The sequence below is a fragment of the Ranitomeya imitator genome, chromosome 8, assembly GCF_032444005.1.
Source record: "Ranitomeya imitator isolate aRanImi1 chromosome 8, aRanImi1.pri, whole genome shotgun sequence".
NCBI classification, from domain to species: Eukaryota; Metazoa; Chordata; class Amphibia; order Anura; family Dendrobatidae; genus Ranitomeya; species Ranitomeya imitator.
This window is the reverse complement of record NC_091289.1, coordinates 141,476,711-141,490,972: the sequence shown is the minus strand read 5'-3', so window position 1 is coordinate 141,490,972 and position 14,262 is coordinate 141,476,711. Positions and strand designations below refer to the sequence as shown.

The 14,262-nt window shown below is 43.3% G+C and overlaps 2 protein-coding genes across 4 annotated transcripts in view; both read right to left on the bottom strand.

Annotated features, from left to right (window-relative positions):
• LOC138648010 (flavin-containing monooxygenase 5-like) overlaps positions 1-5,757 on the bottom strand; it is a 67,372-nt gene extending 61,615 nt beyond the window's left edge. The window contains exon 1 of one of the 2 annotated variants that reach the window (XM_069737464.1): positions 5,556-5,757. The gene's annotated coding sequence lies outside the window, so the exon portion shown is untranslated. Of the gene's footprint in view, positions 1-4,312; positions 4,378-5,555 lie in introns of those variants that run through there. The other variant, XM_069737465.1, reaches the window with a different exon arrangement.
• A 6,473-nt stretch (positions 5,758-12,230) lies between these two features.
• Positions 12,231-14,262, bottom strand: part of LOC138648008 (flavin-containing monooxygenase 5-like) — a 33,517-nt gene continuing 31,485 nt past the window's right edge. For both annotated transcript variants that reach the window (XM_069737461.1, XM_069737462.1), the window contains exons 8-9: positions 14,061-14,133; positions 12,231-13,667 (exon numbers count right to left, since the gene is read on the bottom strand). In XM_069737461.1, the coding sequence (XP_069593562.1) occupies positions 13,322-13,667; positions 14,061-14,133 (419 nt within the window). In that variant the 3' untranslated portion in view covers positions 12,231-13,321. The remainder of the gene's footprint in view (positions 13,668-14,060; positions 14,134-14,262) is intronic.

The following is a 14,262-nucleotide window of genomic DNA, read 5'->3' as shown; positions in this document are numbered from 1 at the left end:
AATAGACTGCTCAGTGCGCACAAGCTGCCATAGTTCTTGGCCATACGAGTCCTCTTTACATAGGACATTGTGAGAGAGAGATCTCAGAGAGCAATGATCTTTTGCAGTGCACAAAAAGATCATTTCACCCAAACAAGTTTTGCTAGTTCAACTGGTAATCAGCCACCTGGTTACACCAAAAGATTATCGTGACACCAGCATTCTTAATAAATGCTCATTTACAATAATCTTTTAGTGTGAACACCGCATTAATTACTGCTGTCACTGTACAAAAGATAGCCAGCACTCACCTTTTCATAAAAAATCCTACGTCAGAGGTTTAAAACAACGATTCACAATATGGCGCTAAAACGGAGCAGCGGGAGTAGAACACATATCTTCAGGCATTGCATTAACTTTTGACACAGTTATTTATTTATTTTTATGAAGATTGAGTGCCGGCTATGATTTGGTCCATTTTGGCCATTTGGAGCATTTTTGCCATGCACCCGACCAGGTGAGCCAATTGTGCAACACGGAAATTGACAAGTGCAAAGATATTGGAAATCAATATGGCACATCTGTATCTGTAGTATATACTAGCTGAAGAGCCCGGCGTTGCCTGGGCATAGTAAATATCTGTGGTTAGTTATAGCACCTCACTTCTCTTATTTTCCCATCACGCCTCTCATTTTCCCAATCACATCTTTCATTTTCCCCCTCACATCTCTCATTTTCTCCCTCACTCCTCTCATTTTCTCCCTCACTCCTCTCATTCCCCCCTAACACTTGTCATTTCGACCTCACATCTGTCATTTTCCGATCACTCCACTATTTTCCCTCACTCCTCTCATTTTGCACTCACACCTTTTCATTTTCACCTCACACCTCTCATTTTCACCTCAGTATATACATGTTTGTCATCTCCCTTATATATAGTATACACCTGTATGTCATCTCCTGTATATAGTATATACCTGTATGTCATCTCCCCTGTATATAGTATATACCTGCTGTGTGTCATCTCCCCTGTATATACCTGTATGTCATCTCCTCCTATATATAGTATATACCTGTGTGTCATCTCCTCCTATATATAGTATATACCTGTATGTCATCTCCTCCTATATATAGTATATACCTGTGTATCATCTCCCCTGTATATAGTATATATCTGTGTGTCATCTCCTCTTGTATATAGTATATACCTGTATGTCATCTTCTATATATAGCATATACCGGTGTGTCATCTCCTCCTGTATATAGTATATACATGTATGTCATCTCCCCTGTATCTAGTATATACCTGTGTCATCTCCTGTATTAGACCTCGTTCACACATTATTTGCTCAGTATTTTTACCTCAGTATTTGTAAGCTAAATTGGCAGCCTGATAAATCCCCAGCCAACAGGAAGCCCTCCCCCTGGCAGTATATATTAGCTCACACATACACATAATAGACAGGTCATGTGACTGACAGCTGCCGTATTTCCTATATGATACATTTGTTGCTCTTGTAGTTTGTCTGCTTATTAATCAGATTTTTATTTTTGAAGGATACCAGACTTGTGTATGTTTTAGGGCGAGTTTCGTTTGTCAAGTTGTGTGTGTTGAATTGGATGTGGCGACATGCATGTAGCGACTTTTGTGAGATGAGTTTTGTGTGGCAACATGCGTGTAGCAACTTTTTGTGTGTTGAGTTGCATGTGACAGGTTAGTGTAGCAAGTTGTTTGCTGCAAGTTTTGCGCATGGCGAGTTTTGCGCGTGGCGAGTTTTATGTGTGGTGCCTTTTGAGTATGTGCAAGTTTTGTGTGAGGCAACTTTTGCATGTGTTGCAAATTTTGTGCATGTGGCAATTTTTCCGCGTGTGCAAGTTTTGCGCGTGGTGAGTTTTCCATGAGGCGAGTTTTGCGTGAGCCTAGTTTTTGCATGTGGTGAGTTTTGCGTGTGGCGAGTTTTGAGCGGCGACTTTTGTGTTTCGACTTTTATGTGGCGAGGTTGGTGTATGTGTGGTGAAATGTGTGCTGAAGGTGGTATATGTGTTCAAGCACGTGGCACTGTGTGGCGCATTTTGTGTGTGTGTTCATATCCCCGTGTGTGGTGATTGGTGAGTATCCCATGTCGGGGCCCCACCTTAGCAACTGTACTGTATATACTCTTTTGCGCCATCGCTCTCATTCTTTAACCCCTTCATGACCAGGGGATTTTTCGTTTTTCCGTGTTCGTTTTTCGCTCCCCTCCTTCCCAGAGCCATAACTTTTTTATTTTTCCGTCAATTTGGCCATGTGAGGGCTTATTTTTTGCGGGACGAGTTGTACTTTTGAACGACATCATTGGTTTTAGCATGTCGTGTACTAGAAAACGGGAAAAAAATTCCAAGTGCGGTGAAATTGCAAAAAAAGTGCAATCCCACATTGGTTTTTTGTTTGGCTTTTTTGCTAGGTTCACTAAATGCTAAAAATGACCTGCCATTATGATTCTCCAGGTCATTACGAGTTCATAGACACCAAACAAGACTAGGTTATTTTTTATCTAAGTGGTGAAAAAAAATTCCAAACTTTACTAAAAAAAAAAAATTGCGCCATTTTCCGATACTCGTAGCGTCTCCATTTTTCGTGATCTGGGGTCGGTTGAGGGCTTATTTTTTGCGTGCCGAGATGACGTTTTTAATGATAGCATTTCGGTGCAGATACGTTCTTTTGATCGCCCGTTATTGCATTTTAATGCAATGTCGCGGCGACCAAAAAAACGTAATTCTGGCGTTTCGAGTTTTTTTCCCGCTACGCTGTTTAGCGATCAGGTTAATACTTTTTTTTATTTGATAGATCGGGCAATTCTGAGCGCGGCAATACCAAATATGCGTAGATTTGATATTTTTTTTATTGATTTATTTTGATTGGGGCGAAAGGGGGGTGATTTAAACTTTTATATTTTTTTTTTATTTTTTTCACATTTTTTTCAACTTTTTTTTTTTTACTTTTGCCATGCTTCAATAGCCTCCATGGGAGGCTAGAAGCAGGCACAGCACGATCGGCTCTGCTACATAGCAGCGATCTGCTGATCGCTGCTATGTAGCAGAATTGCACGTGTGCTGTGAGCGCCGACCACAGGGTGGCGCTCACAGCGACGGGCAATCAGTAACCATAGAGGTCTCAAGGACCTCTATGGCTACAATGGAGACGCATCGCCGACCCCCGGACATGTGACGGGGGTCGGCGATGACGTCATTTCCGGCCGCCCGGCCGGAAGCGGTAGTTAAATGCCGCTGTCTGCGTTTGACAGCGGCATTTAACTAGTTAATAGGTGCGGGCAGATCGCGATTCTGCCCGCGCCTATTACGGGCACATGTCAGCTGTTCAAAACAGCTGACATGTCCCGGCTTTGGTGCGGGCTCACCGCGGAGCCCTGCATCAAAGCAGGGGAGCCGGCATCGGACGGTATAGTACGTCCGATGCCGGTAAGGGGTTAAGTCCCCCTTGTTCACATCTGGCAGCTGTCAATTTGCCTCCAACACTTTTCCTTTCACTTTTCCCCATTATGTAGACAGGGGAAATATAGTTTGGTGAATTGGAAAGCGCGGAGTTAAAATTTCACCTCACAACATAGCCTATGACACTCTCGGGGTCCAGACGTGTGACTGTGCAAAATTTTGTGGCTGTAGCTGCGATGGTGCAGATGCCAATCCCGGACATACACACACACAGCTTTATATAGTAGATATAGCTAGCCAAGTTCTTTGTAAGGCTGCCGTCACACTAGCAGTATTTGGTCAGTATTTTACATCAGTATTTGTAAGTCAAAACCAGGAGTGGAACAAATAGAGGAAAAGTGTAATAGAAACATGTCACCACTTCTGTATTTATCACCCACTCCTGGTTTTGGCTTACAAATACTGATGTAAAATACTGACCTAATACTGCTAGTATGACGGCAACCTAACAGTGATCATGGGGTAGGACCCTACTCAAGCACAACATACCGGCGGCGAGCCGCATCCCTTCACACAGAACATACATAACATGCTACCTATTCTTTGCTGAACCAAACCTATAAGGGAACAAGTCAAGTGTCTACATACAATGATTCTGCCCCAAGTTTAGGGAATATAGTACTACTGATGTAGGGAGATTTTTGTTTAACGACTGCAACAAAATGTGCTTAGAATTCTGCAATAATTGTACACCAATACCCACACAACAGTTGAATATACTGTAAAATATTGTACTACTTGGAAATATGTATATGACAGGAGACTACTGGATAGCCCCTACCGGGCCAACTTATTGCTACAGAAGAGGCTACTGCTCATTTACAAGACGCTGATTACTTGCCTGATCTCAATAGTCTGTAGTGTAGCTGCTGAGGTTTCCTGCTCCTCTACAGCGAGATCTTCCTATTTAACCCTATACTGATCTGTTTTTTGTTTTTTTTTGTTTTTTATTTTTACACAGCGTGTACAGAGCTTCCAGCCATTAAAATGTTAAGAAACATGACGAGCAAAAAAAAAATAAAAATTAAGGCGTTTGTACACCCAGCTAGGCCAATGACAAGCAGGCGGTCTGCAGAGGGAGCCCCCTTCCTTCCATAGAAGGTGCTGAACAACCTTTCACATACAGAACAGACAGCCGTGATCCCAAAGGGTTTGTTACAGAGCAAACAGGAGTTTGCCCTGTGTACAGTAAAGATTCACATTCATGGTTGATACACAACAAACTTCGCTCTTATCCAGACCAGGCTTCATATGACAGATATTTTTAAAGCGTTTTTTTTTAGCCAAGCTGCATTTTGTCCTTTTCTAATACTGCAGAATGCTCTGTGTGTACCGTACTTTGTTTTTTTACTGCCGTAAATCCCTCATCTTAAGATGCAACCAAAATACTAAACACTGAATAAAAGGGTCATAAACATATAACCTCAGTAAAGAAATACTAAGGGCAAGATGAGTATTGTGCAAAGTGAAAATCATGCAGGGAAAAATGTATCAAAGGGCAATGGAAATCCGAACAAGTTCTGTAAGATGCTAAATGGGGTACTTTAAGGTCTCCGACGTCTGATCAGACCATGGTCCCTCCTGTGTGAGAAATCAAAGTCCAATAATTGGCCCGAGTGCCCGCTCCTTGTACAGAGAAGGTAACGTCTTTTTCCTCAAACACTACGAAAATCTGACAGCACTTAGATGATGGATTTCACAAATAGATTTGCATTGTTTATTAAGATCAGACCCTTGGTTCAAAATTGGACATGTATCCATAGTGTTCTGTGGACCATTTGGTCTGAAAATAAATTTAAGCGTGTGAATGGCCCCATAGATCACAGGTACGAGTCCCATCTGACTACTCACTGCAACTGTATGCAAAAGTCAGACATTCAATGATGCCCAAGACTAAATTGATAAGTGTCAGGAAAAAAAAAATCCTGTAATTTTTCTTCTAAAAAAAAGCAGAAGGCATAAACTATAAATATATATGGACAGCAACAATACAATTGCTGCATTGTGTAAATATAAATTTGTATAGTTACACAAATAGTTACACAAAAGCTGAAGCTTCTATTCCCAACCTGCCCTTCACTTACCTGATGATCAGTTGCGATTTTCTGCCTGTTATGTTATCGATCCAGTGATCAAAGTCTTATATAGGAGAATATCTCACTGTCTAAAGTCTAAAACACTCTCTGGCAGACACCATCAGGTTCTTATCTGTGGCACGATATCATTATGGCCATTTTTAAATATTGGGTTCAAGTCAGTGTATCCACTTGTCTTACAGGCTTTGGTGTAGTGAGGACAGCAGTTCAGCATTATAGGTCAACAGAAGTAGGACAAATGTTATAAGAGTAAAAGTCATGTATTGGTCATCCAACCTGAAGAATGGGCCGGTCACAACTTTTAAACCGGTTAAAAGTTATAGAAGACTGAACATACGTACAGCAATGTTATCCCAACTTGCATCATCGCGTATGGGGAGCAGTAGGGCATCATCGCGTATGGGGAGCAGTAGGGCATCATCGCGTATGGGGAGCAGTAGGGCATCATCGCGTATGGGGAGCAGTAGGGCATCATCGCGTATGGGGAGCAGTAGGGCATCATCGCGTATGGGGAGCAGTAGAGCATCTGTTGTGAATTCTGTGGCTGAATTCACTCCTGTTGTCACAAGTGGTACTGCAGCTTCTGAGCTTCCTCCCTCAGGTGTTCTGGTGAGCTCGTTAACTGCTTCATTACTTAACTCCGCCTGATGCTGCTATCCTTGCTCCTTGTCAATGTTTCAGTGTTGGATCTGAGCTTCTCCTGATTGTTCCTGTGACCTGCTGCTCTGTATAGCTAAGTGCTTTTTGCTTTTTTGTTGCTTTTTTTCTGTCCAGCTTGTCTTTTGTTTTGCTGGAAGCTCTGAGACGCAAAGGGTGTACCGCCGTGCCGTTAGTTCGGCACGGTGGTTTTTTTTTGCCCCTTTGCGTGGTTTTGCTTTAGGGTTTTTTGTAGACTGCAAAGTTTGCTTTACTGTCCTCGCTCTGTCCTAGAATATCGGGCCCCACTTTGCTGAATCTATTTCATCCCTACGTTTTGTCTTTTCATCTTACTCACAGTCATTATATGTGGGGGGCTGCCTTTTCCTTTGGGGAATTTCTCTGGGGCAAGTCAGGCCTATTTTTCTATCTTCAGGCTAGCTAGTTTCTTAGGCTGTGCCGAGTTGCCTAGGTAGTTGTTAGGCGCAATCCACAGCCGCTTTTAGTTGTGTTTAGGATAGGATCAGGTGTGCAGTCTACAGAGTTTCCACGTCTCAGAGCTCGTTCTTGTATTTTTGGGTATTTGTCAGATCACTGTGTGCGCTCTGATCGCTAAGCACACTGTGTTTCTGGATTGCCTTCATAACACCTGTCATTAGCAAACATAACAGTACAAGGAGCCTAACTAATGATTCTCAATAGAGGGAAAGAAAAAGTTCTGACATCATTTTTTTTTTTTTTTCTGCTCTGTGTTCACTTTTTTTTTTTACCCTAGACATTTGGGTGATTCTGGACACAGGTGTGGACATGGATATTCAGGGTCTGTGCTCTTCAATGGATAATCTCGTTATAAATGTACAAAAAATTCAAGATACTATTGATCAGAAATCTATGTTAGAACCAAGAATTCCTATTCCTGATTTGTTTTTTGGAGATAGAACTAAGTTTCTAAGTTTCAAAAATAATTGTAAGCTATTTCTGGCCTTGAAACCTCATTCTTCTGGTAATCCTATTCAACAGGTTTTGATTATTATTTCTTTTTTGCGCGGCGACCCTCAAGACTGGGCATTTTCTCTTGCGCCAGGAGACCCTGCATTGAGTAGTGTCGATGCGTTTTTCCTGGCGCTCAGATTGCTGTACGATGAGCCTAATTCAGTGGATCAGGCTGAGAAAAATTTGCTGGCTTTGTGCCAGGGTCAGGATGATATAGAAGTATATTGTCAGAAATTTAGGAAATGGTCAGTACTCACTCAGTGGAATGAATCTGCGCTGGCAGCTTTGTTCAGAAAGGGTCTCTCTGAGGCTCTTAAGGATGTCATGGTGGGATTTCCTATGCCTGCTGGTTTGAATGAGTCTTTGTCTTTGGCCATTCAGATCGGTCGACGCTTGCGCGAGTGTAAATCTGTGCACCATTTGGCGGTACTGCCTGAGGTTAAACCTGAGCCTATGCAGTGCGATAGGACTATGACTAGAGTTGAACGGCAGGAATACAGACATCTGAATGGTCTGTGTTTCTACTGTGGTGATTCCACTCATGCTATTTCTGATTGTCCTAAGCGCACTAAGCGGTCCGCTAGGTCTGCCGTCATTGGTACTGTACAGTCCAAATTCCTTCTGTCCATTACCTTGATATGCTCTTTGTCGTCGTTTTCTGTCATGGCGTTTGTGGATTCGGGCGCTGCCCTGAATCTGATGGATTTGGATTATGCTAAACGTTGTGGGTTTTTCTTGGAGCCTTTGCGGTGTCCTATTCCATTGAGAGGAATTGATGCTACACCTTTGGCCAAGAATAAACCTCAATACTGGGCCCAGCTGACCATGTGCATGGCTCCTGCACATCAGGAAGTTATTCGCTTTCTGGTGTTGCATAATCTGCATGATGTGGTCGTGTTGGGGTTGCCATGGTTACAAACCCATAATCCAGTATTGGATTGGAATTCCATGTCGGTATCCAGCTGGGGTTGTCAGGGGGTACATGGTGATGTTCCATTTTTGTCGATTTCGTCATCCACCCCTTCTGAGGTCCCAGAGTTCTTGTCTGATTATCAGGATGTATTTGAAGAGCCCAAGTCCGATGCTCTACCTCCGCATAGGGATTGTGATTGTGCTATCAATTTGATTCCTGGTAGTAAATTCCCTAAAGGTCGATTATTTAATTTATCCGTGCCCGAACACGCTGCTATGCGCAGTCATGTGAAGGAATCCCTGGAGAAGGGACATATTCGCCCATCGTCATCACCACTGGGAGCAGGGTTCTTCTTTGTAGCCAAGAAGGATGGTTCGCTGAGACCGTGTATTGATTACCGCCTTCTTAATAAGATCACTGTTAAATTTCAGTATCCCTTGCCATTGTTATCTGACTTGTTTGCTCGGATTAAGGGGGCTAGTTGGTTCACTAAGATAGATCTTCGTGGTGCGTATAATCTGGTGAGAATCAGGCAAGGAGATGAATGGAAAACTGCATTCAATACGCCCGAGGGCCATTTTGAGTATCTAGTGATGCCGTTCGGACTTGCCAATGCTCCATCTGTGTTTCAGTCTTTTATGCATGACATCTTCCGTGAGTATCTGGATAAATTCCTGATTGTTTACTTGGATGACATTTTGATCTTCTCAGATGATTGGGAGTCTCATGTGAAGCAGGTCAGAATGGTTTTTCAGGTCCTGCGTGCTAATTCTTTGTTTGTGAAGGGATCAAAGTGTCTCTTCGGTGTGCAGAAAGTTTCATTTTTGGGGTTCATCTTTACCCCTTCTACTATCGAGATGGATCCAGTTAAGGTCCAAGCCATCCAGGATTGGATTCAGCCGACATCTCTGAAAAGTCTGCAAAAGTTCCTGGGCTTTGCTAATTTTTATCGTCGCTTCATCTGTAATTTTTCTAGCATTGCCAAACCATTGACCGATTTGACCAAGAAGGGTGCTGATTTGGTTAATTGGTCTTCTGCTGCTGTGGAAGCTTTTCAGGAGTTGAAGCGTCGTTTTTGTTCTGCCCCTGTGTTGTGTCAGCCAGATGTTTCTCTTCCGTTCCAGGTCGAGGTTGATGCTTCTGAGATTGGAGCAGGGGCGGTTTTGTCACAGAGAGGTTCTGATTGCTCAGTGATGAAACCATGTGCTTTCTTTTCCAGGAAGTTTTCGCCCGCTGAGCGTAGTTATGATGTGGGCAATCGAGAGTTGCTGGCCATGAAGTGGGCATTCGAGGAGTGGCGTCATTGGCTTGAAGGAGCTAAGCATCGCGTGGTGGTATTGACTGATCATAAGAACTTGACTTATCTCGAGTCTGCCAAGCGCTTGAATCCTAGACAGGCCCGTTGGTCGTTATTTTTTGCCCGCTTCGACTTTGTGATTTCGTACCTTCCGGGCTCTAAAAATGTGAAGGCGGATGCTCTGTCTAGGAGTTTTGTGCCCGACTCTCCGGGTTTATCTGAGCCAGCGGGTATCCTCAAGGAAGGAGTCATTGTGTCTGCCATCTCCCCTGATTTGCGGCGGGTGCTGCAAAAATTTCAGGCGAATAAACCTGATCGTTGTCCAGCAGAGAAACTGTTCGTCCCTGATAGGTGGACTAATAAACTTATCTCTGAACTTCATTGTTCGGTGTTGGCTGGTCATCCTGGAATCTTTGGTACCAGAGAGTTAGTGGCTAGATCCTTCTGGTGGCCATCTCTGTCACGGGATGTACGTACTTTTGTGCAGTCCTGTGGGATTTGTGCTAGGGCTAAGCCCTGCTGTTCTCGTGCCAGTGGGTTGCTTTTGCCCTTGCCGGTCCCAAAGAGGCCTTGGACACATATTTCGATGGATTTCATTTCTGACCTTCCCGTTTCTCAAAAGATGTCAGTCATTTGGGTGGTCTGTGATCGCTTTTCTAAAATGGTCCATCTGGTGCCCTTGGCTAAATTGCCTTCCTCCTCTGATTTGGTACCTTTGTTCTTTCAGCATGTGGTTCGGTTGCATGGCATTCCTGAGAATATTGTTTCTGACAGAGGTTCCCAGTTTGTTTCAAGGTTTTGGCGAGCCTTTTGTGGTAGGATGGGCATTGACCTATCCTTTTCCTCGGCTTTCCATCCTCAGACTAATGGCCAGACCGAACGAACCAATCAGACCTTGGAAACATATCTGAGATGTTTTGTTTCTGCAGACCAGGATGATTGGGTGTCCATTTTGCCGTTGGCTGAGTTCGCCCTTAATAATCGGGCCAGCTCGGCTACCTTGGTTTCTCCATTTTTTTGCAATTCTGGGTTCCATCCTCGTTTCTCTTCAGGACAGGTTGAGTCTTCGGACTGTCCTGGTGTGGATTCTGTGGTGGATAGGTTGCAGCAGATCTGGACTCAGGTAGTGGACAATTTGATCTTGTCCCAGGAGAAAGCTCAACTTTTCGCTAATCGCATACGCCGTGTGGGTCCCCGACTTCGTGTTGGGGATCTGGTTTGGTTATCTTCTCGTCATATTCCTATGAAGGTTTCCTCTCCTAAATTTAAACCTCGTTTTATTGGTCCGTATAGGATTTCTGAGGTTCTCAATCCTGTGTCTTTTCGTTTGACCCTCCCAGACTCCTTTTCCATACATAATATATTCCATAGGTCGTTGTTGCGGAGATACGTGGCACCTATGGTTCCATCTGTTGAGCCTCCTGCCCCGGTTTTGGTGGAGGGGGAATTGGAGTATATTGTGGAGAAGATTTTGGATTCTCGTGTTTCTAGACGGAAACTCCAGTATCTGGTTAAATGGAAGGGTTATGCTCAGGAAGATAATTCCTGGGTTTTTGCCTCTGATGTTCATGCTTCCGATCTTGTTCGTGCCTTTCATGCGGCTCATCCTGGTCGGCCTGGGGGCTCTGGTGAGGGTTCGGTGACCCCTCCTCAAGGGGGGGGTACTGTTGTGAATTCTGTGGCTGAATTCACTCCTGTGGTCACAAGTGGTACTGCAGCTTCTGAGCTTCCTCCCTCAGGTGTTCTGGTGAGCTCGTTAACTGCTTCATTACTTAACTCCGCCTGATGCTGCTATCCTTGCTCCTTGTCAATGTTTCAGTGTTGGATCTGAGCTTCTCCTGATTGTTCCTGTGACCTGCTGCTCTGTATAGCCAAGTGCTTTTTGCTTTTTTTCTGTCCAGCTTGTCTTTGGTTTTGCTGGAAGCTCTGAGACGCAAAGGGTGTACCGCCGTGCCGTTAGTTCGGCACGGTGGGGTTTTTTTTGCCCCCTTTGCGTGGTTTTGCTTTAGGGTTTTTTGTAGACTGCAAAGTTCGCTTTACTGTCCTCGCTCTGTCCTAGAATATCGGGCCCCACTTTGCTGAATCTATTTCATCCCTACGTTTTGTCTTTTCATCTTACTCACAGTCATTATATGTGGGGGGCTGCCTTTTCCTTTGGGGAATTTCTCTGGGGCAAGTCAGGCCTATTTTTCTATCTTCAGGCTAGCTAGTTTCTTAGGCTGTGCCGAGTTGCCTAGGTAGTTGTTAGGCGCAATCCACAGCCGCTTTTAGTTGTGTTTAGGATAGGATCAGGTGTGCAGTCTACAGAGTTTCCACGTCTCAGAGCTCGTTCTTGTATTTTTGGGTATTTGTCAGATCACTGTGTGCGCTCTGATCGCTAAGCACACTGTGTTTCTGGATTGCCTTCATAACACCTGTCATTAGCAAACATAACAGGCATCATCGCGTATGGGGAGCAGTAGGGCATCATCGCGTATGGGGAGCAGTAGGGCATCATCACGTATGGGGAGCAGTAGGGCCATCATAGCATGTATGGAGCATTAGGGTCATCATACAGCTTGAAAACTCCGTACTCTGTCTCAGGCTGCCTAAGGTACTAGCAACCACTGCAATGTGCAGCAAGCAGTAGAATTAAGAATACCTGTTCTTGAGTCGAGAATGAGATCATTTCTAGTAAGTAAATTGCAAAGTTTCTCCTTACTATAAGCACTCAACTTTACCATCCACAATTTAATCATTTAAGTACACTATAGGTCTTGGGCTGTTACCAGTTTTGCCCCTCCACCCCCAAGAACAAAAAAAATATAAAATCAAACAAAGCATGTTATGCAAATAAGTACTTTATTTATTTTTGCACAGAATTCATGTATTGCCAGAAGTAAAAACTAGTCATAAGAAAAATGCATCAATATTGTTAAACTCTAGCTGAAGGCTACATTCCCATGATCAATATTGAGTGTTTGACGCTACAGATTTTCTGCACCCATTAGGTTGCATTTTTCAGAGGTTCTTTTCCACATGTGTTTGACTATTTGGTGTTGTCTTTTAAAAGCTGCGGTTTGATAGGTCACTTCCTGGTAAGCACAGCGGACTTGAGATTTCCATGGATCCTGTCTACTTTGCTGCAACCTGTTCCATTTGTGTGCGCAGTGAAAGTGTGTAGCATGTCAAAGTCACCAAAAACTCAATGTGGGAACATAGAGTAAGGTCTTCATTAAAGTGTGTGATAATGTAGCACATTGTGTAATCTAGGTGATCATTCTGATAGACAAAGGCGCAAAAGCTACATTATACAGTGATGTATAGACCTGTTCTATAAGCCAGAGGTTAGCAGGTTTTATTTAACTAACATTTTGCTCATAACCTGGATCTCCTCATCTATAGCACAATCTTTTTCTTAATTAGTGGTTATAGCAAAAAAATTTTGTTCTAGGATATTATGTTTCCAATATATGTTCTGTATCCATACACCATTTTCTAGATCTCTAGTTGACATAATTCAATTATCTACATTCAGTAATGAGTCTGAGACCTTTGTGCCCATTGCAGGATCGGGACAGATTTATCCACAAAAGTCTGCTGTAGTTGAACTTTGTACGGAGACTATCAAGCAAGTCACTCTGGGTCATGGTGCAACCCCCATTCACTTTTATTATGCGGATATGTAGTAGCAACGCCAAGCAAACTTTAGCTGCATGGTACGTGACATGGCTAAAGTTGCCCTGTAGCCCCAGTCTAAAGATTATATTGAATTACTGCAACCAGAGGTCTCGGAATATTTTTTTTTGATGCTTTAAAATGGAAGCCAATGTGCTAGGAATAACCCTTAAAATCTATAAATCAGTAGTTAATGTAAAAGGTAACCTGATTCAGCCAATACCCATTGTTGGAGCAGTCAATTCTATGCCAATACATCTACAGTGAAATATATATTGAAGCAAAAATAAGCAAGACTCCAAAAAGCTTAAAAAACATGTAAAAGTAATCGAGAGAATAGCCGCTGCTTGTGCTCCGTGTGTACGTTGGTTTGTAGATACGGTCATACTGGGTTAGAATGGTTTTCCTGGCATCATTCCACTTCCCAGGCCCACTCAGGCGATACTGGCATGGAGTGCACGGTCCGAAGAACAACTCCCAGGCCAGCTTAGGATCCGACAGAAACAGCGTACTCAGGTGTGGCTTACAGCCGATCTCTACTGCCACTTCATCCATATAATTCACATAGTCAACTTGTATGGTGTGACGCTGACTTGCAACATACCTGTGAAAAGACATTGGGCAGATCACTGAAAAACAATGCCATTTAACTTTAATTGGAAAAAGCGCATAAACAGGGGGAAAAAAAAAAAAGGCAAAAAGATAGTTTGGAGCTGCTAAAATAAAGAAAAAAAATTATATGTATATATTTAGACTTCCCATGTCTACATGTCTTGTGGATGTTGGGAGCAGGGTGTAGAAGCCACCGGTGACCAGCCTCTTGGACCATTCACACAAGTGGCATGGTCCCTGGATGGCTCTTAAATGTTTCTCTGAAATTCTGTGATGTTTTAGAAGACAGTCATACCAATGAAATTATGAATTGAATTTGTTTGGGCATAATGAATCAGTTGGTTTGCTTTAGGCATAAGCTCTAGTAATCCCACAGGATGCCTACCTCTTCTGCATGACCTCTCTTCGCTTCATGGTTTCAGCCTTCATGACACTCTCAGATGGCAACTTACTTTGACCTAGAAGCAGATGCAAGTGTTTCAAACATGAATCATCAAGTCTATACATCAGAGGTGTCAAACTGCATTCCTCAAGGGCTGCAGACAGGTCATGTTTTCGGGATTTCCTTGTACTGCACAGGTGATAAT